The sequence below is a fragment of the Camarhynchus parvulus genome, chromosome 24 (genome assembly GCF_901933205.1).
Source record: "Camarhynchus parvulus chromosome 24, STF_HiC, whole genome shotgun sequence".
In the NCBI taxonomy this organism is placed as follows: domain Eukaryota; kingdom Metazoa; phylum Chordata; class Aves; order Passeriformes; family Thraupidae; genus Camarhynchus; species Camarhynchus parvulus.
This window is the reverse complement of record NC_044594.1, coordinates 4,820,976-4,847,369: the sequence shown is the minus strand read 5'-3', so window position 1 is coordinate 4,847,369 and position 26,394 is coordinate 4,820,976. Positions and strand designations below refer to the sequence as shown.

At 49.7% G+C, this 26,394-nt stretch overlaps 2 protein-coding genes across 5 annotated transcripts in view; one reads left to right on the top strand and one right to left on the bottom strand.

The window, feature by feature from the left end:
• FLI1 (Fli-1 proto-oncogene, ETS transcription factor) overlaps nt 1–10,734 on the top strand; it is a 91,806-nt gene extending 81,072 nt beyond the window's left edge. For all 4 annotated transcript variants that reach the window (XM_030964904.1, XM_030964905.1, XM_030964907.1 and 1 more), the window contains 3 exons: nt 5,235–5,297; nt 7,269–7,316; nt 8,311–10,734. In XM_030964904.1, the coding sequence (XP_030820764.1) occupies nt 5,235–5,297; nt 7,269–7,316; nt 8,311–8,840 (641 nt within the window). In that variant the 3' untranslated portion in view covers nt 8,841–10,734. The remainder of the gene's footprint in view (nt 1–5,234; nt 5,298–7,268; nt 7,317–8,310) is intronic.
• An 11,496-nt stretch (nt 10,735–22,230) lies between these two features.
• On the bottom strand, nt 22,231–23,346 carry KCNJ1 (potassium inwardly rectifying channel subfamily J member 1). The gene has a single exon (XM_030964966.1). It carries the CDS (start codon nt 23,344–23,346, stop codon nt 22,231–22,233), a length of 1,116 nt encoding a protein of 371 aa, XP_030820826.1.
• Between the last annotated feature and the right edge of the window lie 3,048 nt (nt 23,347–26,394).

Sequence of the window (26,394 nt, the reverse complement as noted above, 5' to 3'; positions counted from 1 at the left end):
TTGGAGGTGCCAGCTCCAGAGATTCCTGGGCTCTCCATCCCTTCCCAGTCTTGCCTGTAGTGCCAGCATGGGTGGCACTCCAAATAAGATTCCCCTATAGTGCCATAAAGCATTTAGTCCGTAAATGACCCAGCCCCACTGTGTCCATCCTAGAAAAATAAAGGCCTAAGAAATGTGGATGTTCCAGGCCCCAAGCTCGCTGTTCTCCTGGAAAGCCTCATCAGGCTGGTAGCACAAAGTGGTGCCTGACTCAGGCTGGCTGAGAAAGCTCCTCAGAGGGAGCAGGATGAAGGGGCTGTCAGCACTTCCCAGCAGCTCAGGAAGCTCAGGCACTGTGAGCCCATTGTTCACTGAACCCCCCCTCGCCCCCCTCTGTCCCAAACTCTCAGATTTATAAAACACCAGGGTTGGGTTTTTGGGTTTTTTTTGAAGTTTATCAGCGAGGGTTTGCTCCCTAATACATCATATCTCAAACACAGCCTCCCTGAAGCCTTGCTCACTGGGCTGCACTCAGGCTGACAGGACCGACAAGGATTCGGGATGATGGTGCAGGAATCCACCTGGGGGTTTTCAGGCTGGTTTCCTGGGAAGGGAGTCTGTGTGTCTGTCCATCTGCCCCCAGCTATATCTATCAGTCTGTCCAGACTAAATATGCCCCAGAGGTACTGGGAGGGGACCCAGCTCCAGGGAAGACAGGAGCTGTCTGGAGAGCTGAGCACAGAGTGCCAGGGGAGCAGCCGAGGCAGATTTGGGGTGAGAGAGTGGAGAGCAGGGCTAAAAGGGCCCAGAGAGCAGGGCTGCAGCCTGCCCCCCACAGCCTGGTTCCTGGGGAAGGCCGTGCATCTGGAAAAGGCAGCTAAAGCCTGCAGAAAGTGCATTTATGCCTGGGAATAAATAAAATTATATTTAACCTTCTTGCCAGGCGCGCTGTGAGTGTGAATGTTTGCAAAGCTGTGAGATCCTCGCTTGAAAGGTGCTGTGAAAGTGCAAAGCATTATTAATATCCTTTACCTTCCTCCTAATAGACTGAGTATTCATGCTGGGGAATTTCTGGACATAAACCAGACAGCTGCAGAATGACAGTTCTTGAAAGCATCTATGATTTATTTTCTGCTCTTTAATTCCATTTTGTATTGAACACACATTTGTCATAGGGCGCTTGTTCCACAGGGCCTTTTAAGTCTAAACCAGACTCAGGGACCTGATCCTTTCTGGGATAAATTTGCCCCACTTCACTGTAGCAATTTGCTGATTTACACCAGGAGAGAACCCCAGTCCAAGTCTTTTAATTGAATTTCCATCCCATGGCAAGTTTTGGTGTAAAATCCGAGTGGTTTAAATGACAGATAAGACTATTCCTGTCGCTGCCTGGCTGCAGTTCTGTAGGATCTCTTCGAGCCACTGGGCGTCAGGTCCTGGGAATGATCCTGTTTTTGCAGGAACCTGCAAAAGTCTGGAGGGGTTCCCTGGCTCTGCCTTTTCCATTTTGCTTTAAACACATTCAGCCTTCAAGCCTGGGCCTGGAAGCCAGGAGGGCTGGTGTGGTTCTTTCACGTTGCCGAGATTTTTGTGAAATAAAAATAGCTTCCTGCATTTGGATTTTTCTTTTTTTTTTTTTTTTTTTTTTTTTTTTTTTTTTTTTTTTTTGAGGGGGAGAGAAAGAGTTGGAAACTTACAGTAGCTGAGTGCACACAGTGTTTCAATAGCAGGGCTAATGATCATATTTAACCCTTCTTATTATGGCCAAGTCACACTCAGGGTTGAATCTCATCCTACAACACAAGGCTGCCCCTATTCATCCCCACACTTTGCTCCATAATCCATATTTATAGAGGAAAAACTGAGGCAGAGGGACTCAGTCAGCCTGGATTAAACCTGAGGAGGAGGAGGAAAAGGAGGAAGAACATATCTTCAAATCATGGCCTATTTATTTACCCAAAACGTGCTGCTGACTCTGGATCAAGCAACCCCTTGTGGCAGTTGATTCCCTTGAGTCAATGATCTGGCCCCCCAAAAAAATCAGAGAAAACTGAAAATTTTCAGTGAGTTCCACTGCTTTTTGGGAAGGAAATGCTTCCCTATTTTGAAAAGGATTTTTCTTTTGGAAAAAGAATTGCTGCCTTCCTTTAACAGATCATCATATGGCATTTCCATTAATGTTACATTATAGAACTGTTTATGGATTGAACAAACCAAAATGTCCATTAACATCTCAGTTGCTGGACATTGCTGAGGGGTTTGCTTTTCTCAGAGCAGAACTTGGGTTTTCCACAGCGTTTCCCCAAACATGGCTCTGATGGCTGTGCTGTAATAACTCAGAGGGATATCCCAGGGGAGCAGGGGGAGTCAGAGAAGGCTGCAGGGAGGAGATGGGAAAGGCAGGGCCTGCCCCAGACCCCTCCCTGCTCTCCTGCCCTTGGTCCCTGGGAGAGCTCCGTCCCTCTGGGATCCATCGGGATTGCAGCCAGGAAACCCCCCCTGGAAACAGCCCCTGGTGCAGAGCAGGGACAGCTCCTGGGGCTGGGGAAAGGTCCCAACAGCACCAGGGCAGGGACAGCAGGGACAGCCCTGCTGCTGCTGCTGCTTGTGGGGCCATGGGAATGGGGACAGGGATCTGGAATGGGACAGGGATCTGGAATGGGGACAGGGATCTGGGATGGGGACAGGGATCTGGAATGGGGACAGGGATCTGGAATGGGACAGGGATCTGGAATGGGGACAGGATCTGGAACAGGGATCCTGAATGGGACAGGGATCCTGAATGGGACGGGATCCCTAATGGTTGCAGGGATCTGGAATGGGGCAGGGATCTGGGATGGGACAGGGATCCTGAATGGGGACAGGATCTGGAATAGGGACAGGATCTGGAATGGGGACAGGGATCTGGGATGGGACAGGGATCTGGGATGGGACAGGGATCCCTAATGGTTGCAGGGATCTGGAATGGGCAGGGATCCTGAATGGGGACTGGGATCCCTAATGGGGACAGGATCTGGAATGGGGACAGGGATCCCTAATGGGGCAGGAATTCCTAATGGGGACTGGGATCTTTAATGGGGACAGGGATCTGGAATGGAGACTGGGATCCCAAATGGGGACAGGGATCTCAATTGGGACAGGTCTCCCTGCTGGAACAGTGTAGATGAAGCTGTCACCTCCCTCTTCCCGAGCTGTCCTATCCCACTCTTTGTCCCAGCTGAAACCACAGTGGTTTGTTTTCCAGTCTGATCTATTTGCAGTGGGGTTTGTGGTTTCTGCAAAAAGGGAAAAAAACAAACAAGTAAAATAAAAATAAAAACAGGCAGATTACACGAGCTCTGTTTCCCCCCATTCGTCTCTCTTCCCTCCTCCTCTGGCTCCCCCACCCTCCCCTCTCCCGTCCCTCTGTGTTTTCCTTTCCATGCCAATAACTGCAAGGCTGTAATTTCAAAGCCTCAGCGGCTTTCCCAGCGCTGGAGGAATGTGCCAGTGCCTGGGATGGATCCTCAGGGGGCTGTGCAGCCCCACAGGCAGGAGGTGCTGGGCAGAGGGGCACTTGGGATGTCCCTGGAGAATGCTTTTACCCCTTTTGCATCTCCTTGAAACAGCCTCCTTATTGTCACCTCAAATCCTCAGCCTCCCCAGGTTTAAAATCTGAATTTAATTCCTATGAAATAGGAACAGGGTTCATCTCCTCCTCCTCTGCCTGTGGGTTTGGGATGAGAGAAGAGGTCTCCTTTAGGCTGGGATGGGTCACACTGAATTCCACTGAGTGCAGGGACAGCACTTCGTGGTCACAATGTGTCAGGCTTGGGTATTGCCCAAAGAGCCCCATTGCTGCATTTATACTTCTTTGAGGGGCTGGGGAGCAGTGGAGATGTGGGAGAGGAAAGAACACAGCCCTACAGAAGCCAAGCCAGCTGGGACCATGAAGCAAGGCCAGAGTCTTACAAGTTTTTTCTAGGAAAGGTTCTTTTCAAGCCCTGTGTGCCTGTTGTCTTTTGCTGTTAGATCCCTCCTATGATGCAGTCAGGAGAGCAGGATGGGGCAGTAATGGGAATTCTGGCCTCTCCAAAAGTAAATTGTCCCAGTGGGAATCACAAACTGTGCAATGGAAGGTTAGAGAGGCAGAAGATTTGGGGACTGACAAGAGGTAGAACTGGGGACAGATAAGAAGTAGAATGATGTTATGGACAGAGTAAAATTGTAGGGTTTGGTTAAGGGGCCAGGAGCAAATCCTCTGCACAGACACCCTGTTAATCGTGGGCCTGTGATGGTTTTAGGGACAGATCTGCACATTCTGAGAGCCTCTGGCAACTTTGCAGAAAGGCAAAGTCCAGGAGGCAGATGGGGCCCCTCTGCTCCAGCCCTGCTCACACCCAGCTCTTGTTCTTGCTGCTTTTAGGGTGCCTTGGATTCCAATAGGGAGGTGTAGTGGTTTTGGTTTGATTTGATTTTTGATTTTTTATTTCTGGACGTCCCAGACCAATTCTCTGTTCCTAAAATCTGTGTTGCAGCTGGCCCAGCCTGCTGGCTCTGGGCCACTGTCCCCTGTCCCCTGTGCCACTGCTGGGGCTTCTCCCTGGGCAGGGTGGGCACTTCTGACCTCCAGCAAGGTTCTCCTGCTGTAAATCCATGTGGCAGCACCTGGCAGAGTCCCCTCCCTTTCTCTGCAGCTTCCTGAGCTGTGCTCACCCCAAATGTGAGAATTATTCTTCGAGTCACAATTTTCTGTTGTGAGAAATGATACAAAGAGGGATACAAATCTTGAAGGGATTTGTACAAATCACCATGATGCTATCAACTAAATCTTTGATGAACCTCAAAATTTTTTTTGCCTAAAAAAGAACTTGCATTTGCAAAAAATGTGGGAAAAGCTCCAGTGTGGAAGGAGGTTGGCATTTGTACATTTAATAATCCAATTTTTTGTTCACAGCGTGGATGCAAACTAGATTGGAAGTACAGTTGCAGTAAAAGACAGAAAATTAATGAAATCTCTACATAATATTTTCCTTGTCTCACTGACTATTTAGCAAATTATAAATATCTATGTAATGCTTTCCATATTGGTGCATTTTCATTTTATGCTGGAATTTTAAATTTCTAGGGATGTCTCTTTATTTTATAGTGCAATCCCAAAATATCAGCTCTTGGTCTGAGCAAACCTTTCCCTTGCAGCTGCTGTGATTCCTGTGGGATGTGGTTTCTACTTTGTACCTGTTCTCTGTCCCTATAAGCCCCTTCTCTCTTTGCAGGCCCTCCTGTCGCAGGGACACAAAATGTGAATAAAACAACGGAGCAGCAGCGGCCCCAGCCAGGTGAGAGTGAGGTCTGGGACCTTGGGCTGGGGGAGCAGGGACAGGCAGGGGAGGGCTCAGGGGGGGCTGGGCTGTGCCAGCAGCTCTCCCCAAGGGGCTCTGTTGGGAAACAGGAAAGCCTTATCAATGTGATTGTCTGGCAAAAGATTTTGAGAATATAGAAACTATAAGCGAGATTGAAATGAAAGCAAGCTTTGAGATCCCTCAGTTACTGAACAACTGGAAAACAATGGTGTGGCCAGCTGAAGGTGATCCCCTTGTGATGGAACAACACCCTCTGCTTGCAGACAGGCCCAAGGGTCAGAGCAGACCCTACAGCTTGGCAGAAGGGCCCAAAGAGGAGTTTTTAGGGTTTAAAATGTAACACAGGATGGTAATGTAATGATTCTTATAGGCTGTATGTAAATGCTAGAGGAGTTGTATATTGTACTAGATTGGTTAGTGAGAATCAGAATATTCAGCACAGAAGAAGATTTATGGTATTGTAACGGGAACCTCATCCTCTTTTATTCTCTCATTCTCTTTACCATGCTCTTGCCTTCTCTCTCTTTACCTCTCTCTTTACTTCTCTCAGGCCTGCTCTGAGCTGTGCCTGGCAGCTCCCAGCAGGGCCCTGCACCCAGGCCCTTTGCAATAAACCACAAGTTCCAAGCCCTGGCTTCAGAGATCTCTCATCTCCGTCCGTCCATCTGTCCGTCCCGTCCTACCCCTGTCACTCCTGCAGGGCTCTGTGCCCGCTCTGCCCCTGCCCAGCCTGGGCCAGGATCTGCAGGGTCTCCTTGGAGCATCCCAGCCTGTCCCATGCCAGCCTGTCCCATGCCAGCCTGTCCCATCCCAGCCTGTCCCATGCCAGCCTGTCCCGTCCCAGCCTGTCCCATCCCAGCCTGTCCCATCCCAGCCTGTCCCAGCCTGTCCCATCCCAGCCTGTCCCATCCCAGCCTGTCCCATGCCAGCCTGTCCCATGCCAGCCTGTCCCATCCCAGCCTGTCCCATGCCAGCCTGTCCCGTCCCAGCCTGTCCCATCCCAGCCTGTCCCGTCCCAGCCTGTCCCATGCCAGCCTGTCCCCCCAGCCTGTCCCGTCCCAGCCTGTCCCGTCCCAGCCTGTCCCGTCCCAGCCTGTCCCGTCCCAGCCTGTCCCAGCCCAGCAGGGCTTTCCCTGCCCAGAGCAGCCCCTGGGGCAGAGCAGGGGGTGTTCCCTGCTGCCTCCCCACCCTCCCTGCCCGGCACAGCTGCTCCCCATCCCCTTCCTCTGCTCCGGCCTTGGTGCTCTTGGAACCTGTTCAATCCACCAGCAAACTCAGATCTAAATCAACCAGAGAGAGGCAGAGCACAAGTGTAGAGATTAGGGCTGAGGAGGCCCCACAGAAAGGGAAGGAATTAATTCCTAATAAATGCTTTGTGGGGTTTTCAAGAACCACTCAGCCTTGGTGGAGCCAGCCACAAACTCCTGTTACTCTCATCTCTCTAATGCTGTGTTTGCTTCACAAAGAGAGACTTGGGTGAACATTTCCTGCCCTCCCAGGGCTGCAAGCTCAGCTGCTAGCCAGTGAATCTGAAAATCTCATCTGCTCTCTTTTTTATTGAGCTCTTTTTTGTTAGGAGAAATACATTTGCTTCTGCTTTGTGGCTGTTCTCCTGTCCCACAGTTTTTTTTCCACGTTTGATGTGCTCTGGTTGCCACACAGTGCAGGGTATGTCCAAGGAGATGCCAGATTGCAAAAGCAGGCAGGTCTGAGAGCAGTGCCAGGAACTGTGGCTGTGCCATTTTGGATGCCAGAAATACCTGGTGGTTGCTTGCTAAGAAAGAAAGAAGGAGCACCTTCAGGCCCTGGGAGAAGGGACAGAAGGAGTAAAGAAAGCAAATGAAAATTTGGTTTCTAGAACAAACATAATGACCAGGAGTTTCTTTTTGATGAAACATCCTTTAAATTTTGTTGGGTGATTTTTTTTTTCTTAATTTTATTTTTTAGATCCCTACCAAATCCTGGGGCCTACCAGCAGCCGTCTTGCCAATCCAGGTGAGTTCATTTTACATTTCAGACCCCCCTTACCAAAGAGGAATTTTCCTTTGGAGCTGCTGCTCCAGTCTGCACTGGGGGAGCAGCTGCTGGCCCTGCACCCTTGGGGGAACCTGTGAGAGCCACTGAACGCAGCAGCTGTGACCTCACAAGGGCTTTTGCCAAAATCCTTACAGAAAAGTGAGGAAAATGGTGCAACAACATCTCTGTTGGGACAAAATCCCCATCCTGAATGTTCTGACCCAAACCCAGCAATTCCTGAGAAGAGTTTTATAGGGGGCTTAAGTGCTGGTCTCTCAGATTTGCGGTACAGATTAATTTTTCACTGCCTGCTGTGGGTGACAACAAGAAAGGCAGAAAACATCTCTGAAAGTGACAGTGTAACTGTCCCTAGCACATCATCTGCAGTAAATAATCCCTGATTTTAGGGAGTATGTAATTTGCCTGGAGCAAATCCTGCTCAAACTAACCAAACTTGGACACATGGGATGCGTGTAAAGAAACATCCTCCTAAGGCTCTTAACTTGCCCTTAACTACTTGTACAACTATACTGAGTAAAACCAGGAGTCATCTGGGGAACAAATCATCCCCAGGATGTGTAACTCAGATCACCCCCTGGAAAGAGCTGGAGGTATCCAAAACAATCTCCATGGCAAACAGGGAGCAGTGCAGGGATGAAGTACGCTGTGCTAGGCAGTCAGTGAAAACTCTGCAGAGCAGTGTCCTCACAGAAAGCCCTGTTTATGAATAGCCCGAGGATTTTAAGGCCAAAGGCAACCATTATGAAATGTAGTGTGACCTCAGGCCCAGGCCCAGAACAAAGGGCTGAGTAACTTGTTTGCTGGGAACAGTTTATCCCCTGCTAGGGCCGCCTTTCCAAGGCCCGGAGGAGCAGTTCCCAGTCGAGATCGAGATAGCCCTTCTGTTTCCTGCCTTTGTGTGAGCCTGAGCAGGAAGGCCCGAGTCATTTCCTTTGCCCTGCTGTGTCTGCAGGGAGCGGGCAGATCCAGCTGTGGCAGTTCCTGCTGGAGCTGCTGTCGGACAGCTCCAACGCCAGCTGCATCACCTGGGAGGGCACCAACGGCGAGTTCAAGATGACGGACCCCGACGAGGTGGCGCGGCGCTGGGGCGAGAGGAAGAGCAAACCCAACATGAATTACGACAAGCTGAGCCGGGCGCTGCGCTACTACTACGACAAGAACATTATGACCAAGGTGCACGGCAAGCGCTACGCCTACAAATTTGACTTTCACGGCATCGCCCAGGCCCTGCAGCCCCACCCCACCGAGTCCTCCATGTACAAGTACCCCTCGGATCTGTCCTACATGCCATCCTACCATGCCCACCAGCAGAAGGTGAACTTTGTGCCCCCACACCCCTCCTCCATGCCTGTCACATCATCCAGTTTCTTTGGAGCGGCCTCTCCCTATTGGACCTCCCCTGCAGGAAGCATTTACCCCAACCCCAACGTACCCCGCCACCCCAACGCCCACGTCACACCGCACTTGGGCAGCTATTACTAAATGCTTTGATCTGCCAGTGGCCTTGAGCAGTCTGTTTGGACTTTTTCTTTACTCCTGAGATTTGTATGGTTTTTGGGGGGACCCTTAATGGATAATTGTGGCCTTTCTGGGGAAGAATTAAAACTGGATATTTGTTATTCCTGGACCAAACCTTTTACTTTTGTAACTTTGCCTCTTGTGTCTTGAACTGAGAGATGGAAGCTCCTGTGGGCCAGTACTCTGCATTTTCATTGGGGTTTAAGGCTTGTGTCCTCTGTAGGAAGTGACAGTGAAGATTCACCATTCCCTGGAATGATTATTAGCTTTTGGATGAGAGCAATTTTTAAGGATTCAAAGGCTTTTGACGAGGCATAGATCCAGCAGTGGGTCGTAGGAAAAGATGACCACAAGGGGGTTTTTCTCACTGGCCATTTGACCATTCAGTGGAGGACATTGGGCTGCAGGGGACCACAACTGGAATCTTAGCTCTAAGGCAGAGGAGGAATTTCATCCAACTGGAAATTAAATATATATATATATATATTCATATATATATATGTACATGTATATTTTAAGAAGTAAAGGGCATTGAAGGAACTTTTCTAGAGTACAACATCATTTGACTGTGTGTGAACTCAGCAAGCAGCAAAAACCTGAACAAAGCATAAGGCAAAGTCAAGCACAGGCATTCCTGGGAACAGAAGGGAAGTGAATAAACGACAGCAGGTCCCTGGCTCCACCCGAGCCGCGGGCTCTGGAAGCACCGATTCGCGAACGCTGTGCGTTTGTCAGACCGTCAAACCAAGGGTCAACAAACCAGAAGGCAAATTACTGTATAAATTATGCAGAGTTATTTTTCCCTATGTCTCACAGTTTTAAAAGAAAGAGTAAATAAAACGAGTTGACCTCGGTCACAAATGCAGGTTTGTTTTTTACTATCAGCTCCGTTGTTTTTTGTTTATTTTTTTAATGTAATTTGTACATCTTTTCAATCTGTACATTTGGGCTGTAGCTTTGTACTTTTTGCTAAAAAAAAATAAAAAATAAGACACGAGTAATGTATCTGTTGGAGATAGGCTTAGTCCTGCAATTGGATCCATGACTGACCCCCAAAGTGGCCAGAAACCCTCCAGATTGCCCTGGGTTTGTCTAGAGGAGAGGATTTTCTGTATTAGTCTGTTGTAGCTGTCTGCAAATTAACTCCACTTACTCCCATGTTTGCATTGAGGCTGATTGAAAACAGGCCCAACATCTCAAGGCAACCATTGCAATATTCTGTGATCGCTTTTCACCCAAATCCTGAACTTTGGGAAGATCTTAACCACTTCATAGATAAAATGACAAAATATTCCTCTTTTTGATGGCTTCTGCTGGGAGGTTCTGTGGAAATCTGACCCCTTCCAGAACTCTGAGCCATGCCCAGCTTTGCAGATGTGAATGTGACGCTGCACAAGCAGCGGTTTGGTGCCATAAACAGAGGGTAAACCACAAGCATTTGGGGTTTGGAACAGATGTCTGGGGGGTGAGATTTCCATGTACAACCCATTAGCTGACTTGTATTAAGTGGCAGCCAATTAACAGGATCACAACTATCTAGTCTAGACCAACCCCTGGGACTCTGTGGGGGCGGGATTTGGTCCATGTGCATCCCATTGCAGGAGGGGAGTCTGAAACCAGAGCATTGGAGTCTGCTCAGAACGTTAAATACAAGCACTGATGCCATTATTTAACAAAGTGGGAAGAGAAGATCAAGCTAATACAGTTAGGTCTTAGTGCTTTTGGGGTGTTTTTAAGTAACATTTCTGCAATAATCGCAAAATTTAAGTATGAAGAAATTACACATGGAAATGGGGCTTTTGCTACTATATATATGCAATGTACTTTTTGGATATTAAAATATATATAATTTTGCAAGCTATCTTGGTGGGTTGGTTTTTTTTTAATGTATTAATGTTACATTGAAGCAGTTGTATGAAGAAGATGATGTAAAAAAAAAGTGACAAAATAAATGGTGGTTTTCTTCTCTAAGGCATCAAATTGTCCCACTCTCTCCCTCCCCTCTCACACTTGCATGCACTTGAAATTAAATTTAGCTAAAAAGGGAAAGAAAGCAGTTCCACAGTAGTGGCAACCCATCCTGATCCCTGTAGTATTGACCACTCATTCCAGAAAATTGTTACCAGAGATGGTCAGACTGGATTTGGTTGTTGAAGGGATTAAAACCCAGGCTCTGGCTTTTGTCCATGGAGAGACAGAGAAAGTGGGAGGGCAGCCAGAGCTCAGAAGCTGAGGTGTCGAGGTGGCTCTTGGGGTGCCCCAGGGCCCCCCAGGAATGTCAGTGTGTGCCCAGCCTGCTCCTGTTTCCCACCTATCCCCAAACCCCAGGGAGAGCCAGTGCTCCACAGCATTCCTGAGGTGGAGGCTGCAAAAACAAGCTCTGCCAAGGAATCTTCTGATTGTGGATAAAGGTCAGGCCGAGGCACTTCCTGCACTTTTGCACGGTGGTCCTGAGAGATATCTGGAGCTCCTGCAGACCTGATAAAGCCTTGGGAAGGCAGGGCTGCACAAGCACAGCACTTCCTTCCTGCACACAACCTTTTGTTGCTGAGTGCTGGGACAAAGCTTGATTGGCTCGGGAAAAGGGCCACTTCCAGCACCCCAGAGCTGCTCCCGCTCTGGATTCCAACAGAGTTGCTCAATTTAGTCACAAGAGCGAGTGGTTTGTTGCTTATCTCCGTTGTTTTCCACTGCAGCACCAGCGAGATTAATTCTGGCTGTGCAGCATCAGTGGAAATATCAAGTATTTTATTTGAATACCATGCCCTGCCCGCCTGCCAGTAATAGGAAAATCAGAAGATGAGATTGCACAAAAGCATCTAAAGGCAGAATCTGAAGGTTATCAGAGTGCAAAGATGTCCCTCATAGCAAAATTTGGCCAGCATGAACTTTGGGGGAAAGAAATATGAAAATAACCAACTATTTAGGAAGCATCTGATTCTGGGCTGCCCAGTGTGTTAAAGGAGCCCTCCTGAGATAGGAGATGATCAGCAGCATCCCAGCTCAGGTCTTCTCTGCCTCCTTTCATTAGGAGGATTAATGAAATGCCCATCCCTTCGGGCATTGCTGGCCTTAATCCTTTCTAAGTATTAGTATTCACTAATATTTATCTTTAGATATTATTTTTTTCTAGTATTTGCTAATATTTAGCTCTAGACAGATTTCTGCCTCCTGCTCCGGGCATTCCCATGGAATCCAGAGATCTCAGAGCAAGGAGATCTCCCCCCAGATTGCCAGAGAGCCTCACACTGCTGGGGCACTTCCCAGGCACCTTTTAGAGCATTTTCACAGCATCTCAATAATTTACATTCCTCACCCAGAGAAAGAGTAATAAGACAGAGATTGGTAATTTGTACCCCTCGAAATCAGCCTGGCTTTGCCACGTTGGAAGCTGCAGGGATGGGAAAGGGGGATCTGCCCTCCCAGCCCCAGGTCCTGGGGCACACTGGGACAAGGCAAACAAGGAATTTGACCGCCCTAAAGCTACTCTCTGCTTTTCCCAGGAGGACAAGGCAGATTGAATTCAAGTATTTCAGGCTTAAATCAGAAAGTTTACCAGGCAGATGGTTGGGATCACTTGGCTGTGAGCTGGGAGTCAGAGGGGCAGCAGAAAACCCTCCCTAGACTGACGTTCAGGACTCAGAGCTCCCCAGGAAACCCAGCTCCCTTTGCACTCAGGGTGAATTCAGCTGCTGATTTCCAGGGATCTGGTATTTCCCCAAGATTTCTGTCAAGCAGCCTCAAACCCTGAATGGGATCGAATCAGACATTCCAAATTGGAATTAACTCTACATTCCTCATCTATAGAGAGTGCAGCCTGTACATGGAGTAGAGTCAGTGATGCCTTTACAGGCTCAGAGCTCTGGCTCTCCTGGCTGGATCTCTGAGCTGCTTTTCTCTGTTTGAGCTGGTCCTGCCCCTGTGTGTGTGAATTCCTCCTGCTTAATTACAGCCAGCAGGTTTAGAACCGGCTTTGAACTGGATTGTGAAGCTTTTTAACCCCACTGGAAGAAGGAGCTCCCAGCTTAAGCATTTGTTTGATGCTCTAAAATAGGGGATAAGAAATCCTTCCAGAGCCAAGCACCTGAGATCACTCCTGTCCAGAATCCCTGAATGCCAGAACCCCTGTCCTGTGCACACTGCTGCCTTCCTACTTTATATACCTAAAAATTGTATTTTAGCCCTGAGGATGAACTTCCAAACAGCTGCAGATTTCTAACAGAGTTCTGTGGCAAAGGAGAGGGATTTCCCTCCGCCAGGACAGGGCAGAGGGATTTCCCTGTGCCAAGACCTTCCCTTAGTAAAGACAAAGACAGATTTCTCATACTCGTGCCCAACAAGTACACTCCAGCCCAAATGAGACATAAATTATGAGGGAAATCTGCCATAACTTCTGTTGATGTAAATATTTAATGTGAGGCTGGAGTTGCCCAGCAATGTTCCATCCCTGTCCATGGCAGCAAATGCCTGGGCCTGAAGCTTTGTGCTCAGAGGAGGGATGGACCCTGCTGCTGTTTCCCACCTCTGTGTCACAAGGAAAGAGCCATCAGTCTGTAAATGCTGCGTGAAAGCAGCCAGCTTCACTTCATTATCCTATTACAATAATAGAGTTTTTACAGGCTGCTTTGCTGTGCTGATCCAGTATTTTTAATAACTTCTGTGAAATTAGTTGGTGAGACTTCAGCCTGCTGCCTACCCAAGTCTGCTCTCCCACATCAAACCGAGTGTGGCTGCATTTGGTGTTAATTAGAGCTGCAGTCCAGGGACACGTCAGGGGCTGGCATTTATGAATTCCCTTCAAAGACCTTATTTGTATATTTTTGCACAATACCCAGCATAACAACACACACATGGCAATTTTCATCTGTGAAATCAGAACTCGCTGCAAATAAAGCTCAGACCTTTCTGTCAAATCAGAAGAGACTTGAGAGACCTCTGATTAAGGTCGTGTGGAGAATGACAACACGTGTGTTCTGATTTTTTCCACTACAGAGGTAGAAATCTCTGCACATGAAGCTCAGCTTCTTCTCTTATATCAGAATAGAATTAGAGATCCTCGGCAAAAATCAGCTCTTCAGGCTCCAGGAGCAGCAAACAGAGCCCGACACCAAACCCACAGAATGTGAGGACCAAGGGCAGGGCAGTTTTGAGGCCATGACAGCAATGAGCCCCTCAGCCCTGCCCCGCACAGGGGAGAGCTGCCCCAGGGTCTGCCCTGCGGGGCAGGGGACGAGCACAGCTGGGCGTGCAGCCGAGCAGCCCCCCCGAGCCGACAGTGACTGCAGCGGGAAGGGCTTTGGGCCGGGGAGGTGCCAGGTGAAGGGACCGTGCTGCTCCTAACCCGGGCCAGCACCACAGGATTCCGTCCTGGAGCTCTCCCGTGAAGCCGCAGCGGTGGAGGAGGATGAGGAGCCGGGGCCTCTGGCACTTCGGGGCGATTTCACCACCAGAGCCGGCTCCTTCCTTTCCAGGAACTGCTGCACACTTGTGATTTGCTTTGGCTTCTGCCGGAGTTTGTGTCTGCCGGAGCTGCGGAGCCCGGGGCTGGGCGCACCGCCCCGGCTGCGGCTGCTGCGAGCGGCGCGCTCAGCCCGGCACGGCCGCCAGGGACACGGCCAGCCCTGGGACACCGGTGTCACCAGTGTCCCCATACCGGGCTGCCAGGGACACGGCCAGCCCTGGGACACCGGTGTCACCAGTGTCCCCATACCGGGCTGCCAGGGACACGGCCAGCCCTGGGACACCGGTGTCACCAGTGTCCCCATACCGGGCTGCCAGGGACACGGCCAGCCCTGGGACACCGGTGTCACCAGTGTCCCCGTACCGGGCTGCCAGGGACACGGCCAGCCCTGGGACACCGGTGTCACCAGTGTCCCCGTACCGGGCTGGCAGGGACACGGCCAGCCCTGGGACACCGGTGTCACCAGTGTCCCCGTACCGGGCTGGGCACAGGGTCCGTGTTCTCAGTGTCCTCAGTGTCCCCAGCCCGGGCTGAGCAGGAAGCGGCACAGCCCCGTCCCTTTCCCAGTACGTCCCCACCTGGCTGGCAGGGACACACCTGCACGTTCCCCTGCCCTATCCCATCTTCTTTCCACAGACACTGGGCACAGGTTCCTCCATATTGTGTTCCCGTGTTCCTGCAGGATGGGCAGGGACACAGCCAGCCCTGGGCACAGGGTCTGTGTTCCCGGTGTTCCTGGTGTTCCCAGTATTCCCGGTGTTCCCGGTGTTCCCATGCCAGGATGGGCAGGGACACAGCCAGCCCTGGGCACAGGGTCGGTTCCCGGTGTCCCCGAGCAGTGGCTGAAGGGGGCTGTGCTGGGAGCACTGGCAGAGGCACCTGTAGAAACCTGAACACCTTCTCTGGGTCTCCCTCAGGACCCATGTATAATACACACATATCTGTCTGTCTGTCTGTCTGTCTGTCTATCTATCTGTCTATCTACCTACCTATCTATCTATCTATCTATCTATCTATCTATCTATCTATCTATCTATCTATCTATCTATCTATTATATATATACTCTTATCACACCCTTGGAAGTGTCCAAGGCCAGGCTGGATGGGGCTTGGAGCAATGTGGGACAGTGCCCATGGCATGGGGTGGGATGGGATGAGCTTTAATGTCCCTTCCAACCTAAAACCCTCTGTGATTTCATATAGATTTATGTATATTTCATAGAACAGTAGATATATACATACACATTTGATACAATTGTCTGTGTGTGTATATATACACACTTTTGATATAATTGTGTGTGTGTATACGCACACTTTTGATATAATTGTGTGTGTATATGTACACACATTTGATATAATTGTGTCTGTGTTTGTATATACACATGTCTGATATAAGAGTCTACTGTGGTGTTACAGTAAAACAAATTAAGAAGGGGATTCAGCTTTGGGCAGATGTTTCTATGGAGGACTAAAACTTCCCTTAATGCTCCATTTCTGGAGGCTCAAGGGTGACAGGGAGCTGAGCAGCTCCCCAAAATCCTCAGCCAGCACGTTTCAAGCTCTGCAGACCCAGTGGCACTGGCACCCCAACCTTGCTGTGGGAATTTGGGGAGCACCATCTTTGTCCATGAGGGATAGAGGGGAGCAGGGGGCCTGTTGTGGGGCTGGAAGGAGATGAGCTTTAAGGTCCCTTCCAGCCCAAACCATCCTGGGACTCTGGGCTGTTCCATAGCAGTGTTGGGGGAGCTCCAGGCACAGCAGCACGAAGAGATGTGACCTGGGCTTCCAGAACCATCCCAAGGGATGTGGTGGCTCTGCAGGCCCTGCCACAGTGACAATGACTCCTTGGGGGTGGCTCCCTGCTGCACCAGGAGCACTTCAGAGCAGGGGGAGCTTCCTCTGAGCAGGAGCCTTGGGCACGGCTGTGAACTCACACAGCGAGGGCTCAGGGCTGTCCCGGGGGGTCTGTGGTGGAATCATGGAATCAGTGAGATTGGAAAAGCCCACTGAGATCATGGAATCCAAGCATTAGCCCAGCACCACCGTGCTGTTGGGTTTTAACAGCTGGGGAAACTGAGGCACAAAGCAGAGAGCTGTGTCTGGTCTAACGTTCCAGAGCACAGTTCCCTATGGGATATGGGTCTCTCCAGACCCAACCTCGCGGTTCCTGATCCCCCTCCCTGCGCTGGGTGCAGCAGCAGCCGATGTTTACAGCCCCAGCCCTCCACTCACACATCAGCTCTGAATTCACCGCCGAGAATTCCCAGCACTTCTGTGAAGGGGCTAAACACACCCTGCTAGCACGGCCCGTGCCAAAGCCGAGCCGCTAATGCTTTGAACTTTGTCTAATAAAACACGGAACAGTCCCAATAAATTCTTGCTTTGCTTCTCCAGGCTGCCGCGGTCGCCCTGCGGAGTTTGGGGCTGCGGAGCGGCCGATCCGCAGGTGAGCGCTGCCATCCTGTGGCGGCCGCACAGAAAACACCGCGAGCATCGCTGCATCCCTGCATCCCTGCATCCCTGCATCCCCGGTGGTCCCCAACATCCCTGATGCTCCCCAACATCCCTGTGCTCCCCATCATCCCCGTGCTCCCCAATATCCCTGTGCCCCCAACATCCCTGTGCTCCCCATCATCCCCGTGCTCCCCAAAATCCCTGTGCTCCCAATATCCCTGTGTTCCCCAACATCCCTGTGCTCCCTAGAATGCCTGTGCTTCCAGCATCCCTGATAATCCCCATAAACTCTGTACCCCCCAACATCCCTGTGCTCCCAGCATCCCCAAAGGTCCCCAGCATCCATGTGCTCCCCAGCATCCCTGTGCTCTCCAAAATCCCTGTGTTCCCAACATCCCTGTGTGTGGATGCCATGGGACAGAGGGAAACAGCAAGCGTTTTCTCACAGTGGCTTGTGAGAAGTTTTAGGGAGCTGGAAAGATGTGATAACTTGTTGACTATGATCAGTTTGCAGGTGCTGTTTTCCTACTTTATTTTTCTGTTCCTCTCAAGGACAGTGCGTGAGAAAGATGTTTCTGTTAGTCAGCCAATAGAATAGAATCTATTGTACCCCTCTATAAAAACTGCGCGGTTCTTTTGAATAAAGCCTTCTTTGCCTTTGCTACCATCCTGCCTCTCGCCTGCTCCTGCCCTGACCCCAGCTCATGAGTGACACCTGTGCTCCCCAACATCCCTGTGCTCCCCAACATCCCTGATGCTCCCCAGTACCCCTGTGCTCCCCAACATCTCTGATGCTCCCCAACATCCCTGTGCTCCCCAACATCCCCGTGCTCCCCAGCATCCCGACCTGTCACCCGTGCTGGGCTGTCACCATGAATGAACCTGGTGATTTTGCACAGCTGGTTGTGATGTGGTTGCCCAGGAGAGTGAGGCCTTAATGCTTTTTTTTTGCTTAAATTTGGCCTGCAGTGTAAAAAAAGGAGACAACAAGTGAGTCTGTCTCATCTCCAGCCTCCCCTCGCTCATCCACCTCCCCTGAGCAGGCAGAACTTATGAATTTATGTGCAGCAGTGAGTTTGTTCAAGTGAATGTGTCCCCAGGCAGATGCTTCCACCACAGGAATGTCAGCTTGGGCCCGGGAATTATCTTTTGTGTCTATTTGAGCAGCCATGGAGAGAGCTTCAGCCTTCCTCACTCCTGTTCCAGTGATGCCGTCACAGGGTTAAATGTGATTTAGGGCCAGACAGAGGTTCCCCAGGCTGCAGCAGGAGAATTCACCAGAGGATTTAGGAACTTGCACATTTTCCCTCTTTGCTTCCCTCTCTCTGCTCACATTCCTGGCCTGGTGCTGTTTTCTCCCTGCTCCTGTGGGGAGCAGGAGCTGGGCCAGCACCACGATCATGGATCAAGGCAAGGGTGATTTCAGGGGGAAGAAACGAGGTGGAAATCCTGGCTGTTCCCAGCAGAATTCCCAAGGGTTTGCCTGGGAGGGGGAAGGGGATGGGACACCTCAGCTGCCAGCCCTGGTGTCTTTGCTCCCTGCTGGCTGCTTTGTGGTGAGCAGCAGAGTTTCCAGGGAATTGTGTCCAGCAGGAGCTATCCAGGCATTCTCTGGCAGCCTGTGAGCAGCGTCTGCCACAATCCAGCAGTGCAAGTCAGTGGGAGCATCTGAACAGTGTGCCAGGGGCTTTGGTTATTATTATTGTTGTTATTATTATTTAGGGGTGTCTTTTCACCAGCTCCTCCCAGAGCATGTGTGCAGACAGACAGCAAACCAGCACATGTCAGTTTACCAAAAGCAGTTATTTTAATTCATGGCCCTTTCTCCAGCAGTCAGCAGGATGCCTTATTCATTTGCCAGCAGGAGGGTAAATCTATTTCAAAATGATTGAAATATTATGCACAGCTTGAATGAGTGTTTAAAATAAATACAGTAGAAGAAACATCTTGTTTGTGAAATGAGAAGATAAATTAAGTTTAGTGCAGACACATTATTCCCAAGCCTGGCTGCTTGGCTTTCCCAGTGAAATCCTTTAGGCCTTAATCCAGCAGGAATGGTCTGGTTTGTTCCCCTGAAGGGCAGGCCTTTCTCCTGAGGCCTTTGCAGGGTATGGACCAGGCTGTTGTCCCCGTTAGTGGGGAGCCCCAAAGGCAGGAGGGCACCCCGAGGGAGCAGGACCTGAGCAGAGCTGAGAGTGAAGCCCTGCCAGGGTGAAGAGCCCGGCCTTTGTCTTCCAGTATCAGCTCTGTGGTTCCCTCCAGTCACTTCTGCTCAGCAAGATTAAATTTATTTTCATCCTCTTAACTGAACTTTCTTTTAATGGCAGCAGGGGTGACAGCCCCCAGAATAGCTTTTCTCTGGAGCGTGTCCTGAGGGGCCTGTCCCCGATAACCTCCTTCCTGGCCAGGCCTTTATCTGCAGGGTGACAAACTGCTCTCCCTGGACAGCCAGAGGAAATTCCACTCGTTGTTGTGCTGCTGCTGGGCTCAGCCTCAGCTCTATCTCCTGCTGCTGCTGCGGGGCTGCCAGGGCTTCCTGGGGTGACAAGCACGGGAGGCTCGCTCTGGGATTCCCAGCCAGCTCCCAGCATGATCCCGCTCCAAGGGAGCCTGACAGCTCAGCCATGGCCCTGTCAGCTTTGGATCCATCCGCTCGAATTTCCTCTGCTCCTCGATCCCTCCCAGTAACACCAAAATGCACAAAAGAACAGTCACCCTTCCCCTGGTGCAGCTCCCTGCACTGCAGGCTCCAAGGCAGGTGTGAGTGTCAGCAGAGGGAGCAGGGGCAGCCTCCCCACAGGGGGATCAGCTGGGGGTCAGATCTCAGCACAGGTAACCACCCCCACAGGGGCATCTGGTGCTTTCTCTTTGAGCTGTGCGAGCACTCCATGCTTCTAGAAATGGAGCAACACCTCCTCATGCTCACACTGCAGAGACAGAGCAAAAGGTTCCATCACTGGGTCAGAAGAACATTGAGGTTTAGGATTTTGAGGAGCCTTTCCAGGGGCAGTACCTGGAAGTGCATTGTTTAGGGACCCTCCAGGCTTTGGAGGGTGTGCACCACCTCTTGGGCAGGCACTGCAGAGCATTTGATTTCTTTTTCCCACTAGCACTAACATCCCAAACCAGTACTTAAATAGGAATCTTCCCTGACTCCTCATTGCACGGCTGGGTTTGACCTTTCAAATGGATTTGTTATTTTTGTCCAGTGGGGACACATTTTCTGCTTTAATTAAAGGCATCTTGATGCATCTCCTCTCCCAGGGGTAAGAGGGGCAGCTTGTGAGCCTTAAGCCCTGACAGTGCCACTTTCTGGAGACATTACACCCAGGGAACTGTTCAGGAAGCCCTGGGAGGAAATGCAGCAGCAGCTCTGGAAGGATGGAGCAGCCTTTTGGTTCAGACCACTCTGGGACTCTGGACACATCATTTCACTTCCCTGCTCCCTCTGAGATTTCTGTGCATGGCCACTGATTTCTTGATGTTTGTTTTGGGGGATCAAAACTGCCCTTCCAAGCTGATTATATGAGGGGCACTAAGGTGCTGTGGTGATTGGGACTGTAAAGTATTTTTGACACTGTTGGTTTGCAAAGTTGCAATACGGCACGATTAAAATATCAGGCAGTATCTGTGAGTTACCTCAAAGGTCTCACTCCCGTTCTCCATTCTCAGTTCTGGCCCTGGTGCAGCCACTGTTGGGAGCTCTGATGTGTGATGAGAGCAGAACTTGGTGTGCTGACCTTTCCATCCAGAGTGGAGAAGGGTGTGACAGTGGTGCACAGAGGAAAGATTGACACAGCTGGGAATTGGCTTTTAAAGTGCTTTAGTGACATAACTGTTCGTACCATTGCTCTCTGTACAATGTCAGTGTTTATGTCCCGTGTTACAGATGGCAAATTGGAGATACAGAGCACAGTGATTTATTCTGACCCAAGAGAGGAGCTCACACTACACTGGGACTAGGACCTGAACACTCCTGGTTCCCAGAGTTTGATTTCCATACTCACAGTGTGCTCACTTGCAGCACAGCTTTCTCTTGTCATCATCTGACCTGCTGAATTCTCCTCTTCTTTTAAAACCACTTAGTCCAGCAGCTTTTAACAGGATTTCCATTTTACCACAGCATTGAAAATTGATGAGTTGAGTTACATCACTGGCAAGAGTTCCCAAAAACTCTTTGGTCTGCCACTAGGACTCTCAGTAACTGAATGAACTGGGGGAAAAAACCCTGGCTGTGAGGAAGTAGAAATTCACTATAAAGGTGTTGAAGCTTCTTGTTGCATTTATGTCAGAAATCAGCCCCAGAAAATGTTCAGCACTCCTCAGCTCCCACTGAGCAAGAGTTGTTTCCTGTAGGGATGCACGTTTGGCTATGGGGGGATGAACAGTTTGGAACCAAATCTGAAGCCAAATGTTGGTAGGAGGCTCCTGGGCTCTGTTTTTGTTTGAACAAGACCTTTGTGCTTCAAAGGGGAAGATAATCTCTGTTTGCATTGGGGATTTTTTGGAAGGATACATCCAGAGCTGGGAATTTCCTCTCTCCTCCCAGTGGAGTGCTTTCTGCCAGGTGTGAAGGAATGAATGTGTTCTCCATTTCCCCACCTTTCTGGAGAGTTGTCTTTGAATGGTTCCCTATTCCCCATCCAGGCAGCTCCTGGGGCAGTGAAGAGCAGCTGAAGGCTGGGACAGCTGGGAATAAGCTGCAGAATTCCTTTTGTCCCAGAGTGGGTCTCTGCTTTGCCTTGGTTTTTCAGTTATCATTTCCATTTGGCTCTTTTTCCCTGAAAGGAGTCAAAGGCTTTCAGAGGGGAGAAGTAACATTTTGGAGTTGGAGGTGCAGCAGCTTGGCCCAAGCTCTGCCTTCTCTATTTCCTACACTTGTCCCATCCCTTACTGCTCTGTCCTGCAGCTGTACCAGTCCCAAAGAAAGAGGGAAGGAATTGTTCCAGAACATTCAAAGGTGCTCAAGTTCCAGAGCCAGAGACTCTGTTTTCATAGAGGACTTTGGCAACCAGAAATTTTTTTTGAGGTTTTGGCTCCTAAGCCCTTTAGGTTTCTTTAGCTTTGCCTTCTGTCTCGCCTATTCACATTCTCCTTCCAGCAGCTGTTTATCTTTAATGTCCTAAAATTTCTTTCCATCTTTTCAGGCTTTTTAACACCTTTGCATGCCCCTGAAAACTTTGATGAGTTGGACATTCCAACATAGCAGCTTCATTAAATGTCCCAAGGATATAAAAATATAAATTCTATGAAATATATATAGTGTAGTTAAATAGTGATCACTGGTGTGCTTCTCCTCTTGGATTGGAGGCTTTTGAGAAAACAAATGCTGGGTTAGAGCAAACCCAAACCTGTCTTTCTGTTTTGTTTTACTGATTATTTATTAATCATCTCAAGACTGAATTCTCTCTGAAAACTCAGCCCCACGAATAGCTGGCACTACATTTTTGTGTCGCTGGTTTCATTGACTTCAGACAGGACAAAGCCAGGATTGTCATAACCTTTCTTCTCTTTGGCTTTGGCTTCCTTCTCATTGTAGAGACAGAAGGCACAGTGGGGAGTCTCCACGGCCACTGTCTTGCTGAAGTTCTGGAAGTCCACTCTGTATTTCCCTTCTTTGGTCTTGGACACGATGGGAGCGAAGCGGTACCCCCAGAGCACCTCCTCGGGGATGTAGGACGTCCTCACCTGGCAGGTGGCACTGGTGGCCTCCACGGTGCCATCCAAAAACACCACCAGCTCAAAGTCCTGCTGCAGGAGGGTTTCTGCTGCCATGTGGAAGAAGGGGCTGTTCTTGTCTATGATGTGGTAAATGGTGAGGGGCGAGATGAAGAAGAGATTCTCGTTGCCGGCGTCCACCACGAACTCGATGTTGACCTGGTCCAGGATGATGGTCTCCCCCTCGGGGGTGATGGTGGTCCTCAGCAGCTTCCCGTAGATGTGGCTCCCGATCAGCAGGCTCTTGCGGAGGTTGGCCACGCGGATCAGGAGGCAGAGCTTCCCCCCACGCTTGCTGATGACAGCGTTCTTGCTGAACGTGATGGTCTTGGCCCGGTTTTTGGACCTGGAGATCTTGGCCAGGATGGCCCCACACATGAAGGAGTTGATGATGACACCCAGGATGGACTGGAAGATGAGCAGGAAGATGGCTGTGGCACATTGCTCTGTGACACACCTGAAGCCGTACCCGATGGTCACCTGGGTCTCCAGGGAGAAGAGGAAGGCTGAGGTGAGGCCATTGATGTTCTCCACGCAGGGGGTGTGGTTGATGGAGGGGTTGAACTCAGGCAGGTCTTTGTGGATGTAGGCCACGACGTACCAGAGCAGCCCAAACAGGAACCAGCTGCCCAGGAAGGCCGAGATGAAGATGGTCATCTTGTACCTCCACCTGAGGTCCAGGATGGTTGTCCATATGTCGATCAGGAAGACAAACCTGGACTGCTCCACGTTGCCAAATTCGATGTTGCACCTGCCATCCTTGGAGACGAGCCTGGCGCGGCGCCGGCTGCGCTCCCGGAGGTGGCTGGTGAAGCGCTCCCGGAGGTAGCTGAACATCCCCAACTGCTGCTGACAGGGCTCTGCAGGGTGAGAAACAGCCACCAGGAGGGTTAAACCTCTGCCTGCAGGCCAGGGGAAACTCTGACACAGGCCCAAGACACTTGATTAGATCAAAGTTATATAATTTGCATATTTTCCCGCAGTTGGTGGGGAAGAGTTCCAGTAAGCTGGGGAGGAAACACAAGAGTTCCTTGCCTAAGGAGCATTCCAGCAAAAACCAATCATTTAGGCTTGCTCAATAAACTCTGAGCAGTGAAGTGTTAATATTGTCCTGTGCTCAGTTGTGTAAGTGAAGCCTGGAGCAGCAATAACTCCATCATGGGCATGTGTGGGGAAGACTGCTGGGTCTGGAGACCTCTCTGCCTTTTAGGAGATGAATCCTGGCCTGTTGATGCAGTTTTCTGTGTATCTCGACATTAGGAGACCCTGGATGAAATGTGGATAGGAAATCTAGGGACAAAGGGGAGCAGATGCAGAAGGCATAATTAAGGCAGACAAACAGTTATTTTTAGCATGGTTAGAGATGGGTTTGGAGGTGTGAAATTCAGACCCTGGTATCACACAAGCATCTCAAATAGGATTATTAAGTGAGAACACTAGAAAATATGAAACTCCAGCAGGAGAATTTGGGTGTTTGCTCACCACAAAGGTGCTGCTAAGACTAAGAATGGATTTCTGAACCTGATCCTTTAAAGGAAAGTGTATCTTTCTGTCCCTCTTGCTTTGCCCTGTATGTCCATCCACGTTAACAAGAGGCCCAGGGAATAAGAGTCATTGATGGAGAAAATGCTACAGATGTGTTCGGACTGGAATTTGGATCACCCTACATCTGAAAAATTCCAGTCTTGGGGCTCCTCAGACACACAGGTGTGGGGAGAGGCTGATGCACTGTGGAGTCAGACACTGCCTGGGGTGTTCCTGGGCCATCCTAGGGCCTGATTTTGACCCAAAACTTAGGAGTGTTCTTAGAAATAATTGATTTCTGAGTTTATCACCCTTGAAGCATAAAATGTGTTTGGTTGCCAGAGAGGATGTTGGATTAGTGCACAGTGAGCCTGCCCTGGACCCATGTGTGCCTTTTTATCTTGCTTTTGTTGAACAAAATCCTTCGGAGTGCCTGAATGAGCTGTGTGCTGTGATCATGTGTCCTGGGGCAAAATGCTGCAGCTTCCAAACAAAGAAAGAACTTGAGGGGAAAATATTCCCAGTGCTGACTCACACAGGGTTGTTCTGGGCCTGCTGGGTGTCTGAGGAGGAGAATTCCCAGCCACACAGAGTGAGGATTTGGGGTTCCTGCAGCTGCCAGGGGATGCTTCATTTGGGAGCGCTGTGAGTGCACCTGGAACGAGGAGATGTTGAGGGCTTTGTGTTTCTGTTGTTACTTTACCTTCCCAGTAGGGAGGGACAGTAAAACAAGCCTCAGGGATGACTTTTTTAGAGCAAGCTAAAGATGCTACACCCTTATCTGAAACCCTGCCTCCTATCACCAGCCCACCCAGGCTTCCTTTTGGTCAGCAGCAAAATGCTTGGGCTCAAATTGGTGGCAAGTGCACTGCCCAAGTTTTGCTTGATTTCACGTGCTCAAGTATTTGTGGCAAGAGCTGTTTACCTCTCCTAAACTCTAATTTCATATATCCAAAATGAGGATAACCCCAAGTGAGCTGTTAGACACTGTTAGGTGTTAGCTGTTAGGTGGGAGTTTCTTGTGAAATTTGTCTCATCTAACTGCAGCCATTTAAACTCTGGAGAAGCGTGTGCCAGTTGTACAGCTGACACAGGGAGCACCAAGTGCCTCCTCTGAGGGTCCCCTTGCCACCACAACAGCTTTATGAAGTCCAGAATTGCTGTTTGGCAAGGTCCCTTTACCCTGTACTATTAACTTAGAGAAGCTGCCTGATGTCTCAGCTGGCTAAAGCAGAAATCCTCCCACTGGACCCAGTTACAGGCACCAGAAAACACCTTCACAGGGGTCAATCAGTAGCAAAGAGAAAATATTAAATTATCAAGGACAGAGTCTAAGTACAAAATAATTGCATTTTGTAAAGCCAGAAGTAATTCTATTATTTAATGTCCTTGTTAGTATCAGCAGCCCTAAGAATAAACTCATTTCTATGTCTCTTACAGCTGCATTCTTTCTGCACTTGGACTGAATCACCTTCCTCCCCTGCTCAATAAAAGAAAGAAATGAAGGTCACTTTGTACTGTACCTTTTCACCCTTTTGCTGTTGAATTTATTGGTTGCATATGGAGCTGACAGAGGTTAAACTTTAAGCCTGTATTCAAGGAAAGGGGAATGAGGTCACACTTTCCTGAGCAATTCTCAAGTTTTATTTTCCTGATGCATTTTTAATATGTCCATGTTAATGCATAGTTTGAACAGAAATAAAATATTCCTGTGCAACACATTATTCCAAGAAATTTTCCAGGGTTTAGACTTACTGTGCAAAAGCACCCAACTTCAGCTGGCCCTTGTGCTCATCTTCTGCAGGAATGTGAACATTGGCTTTACCAGAATGGCAGGGTGAAATTTTGGGATGCCTCACCTTGTACAGCATGAGCTGCACTTGCACTCCTTAGGCATAGAAGGGCTCCTGACCTCAGGGAATGGGTGTGAAGGGAGAAATCTGCAGGAATTCTGCTTTCTGATCTGCCCATGTCCTCACAGCAGGGGTGATGACAAATTACTGTCACAGTTCTGATCCAGCCTCCACTGAAACCTCCTGGAGTTTGGGAGAGGATGTGGACATGCAGCTGAACAGATAACAGCACAGAAGAGCTGAGAACAAGATGCTCAGCCTGGATCCTTGCAAACAGGTCCCCAACTCCACCATTCTTCTCCTGCCTCTTTAAATTATCCATGGCCCCTTCTGAGGCTCCTTTACAAGCCCTGCTTAAGCTACCCTGGAGCAGATCAAAGAGGCAGAAGAATTACACCTCTCTTCAGGCAGGTTGACAAAGGAATTCTCCTTTCAACAAATCCTTTGCCCCCACACACAGCTGAAATGTGTTGATTTGCTTCAGCAGGAGAAAAATTCCCTCCTGGAT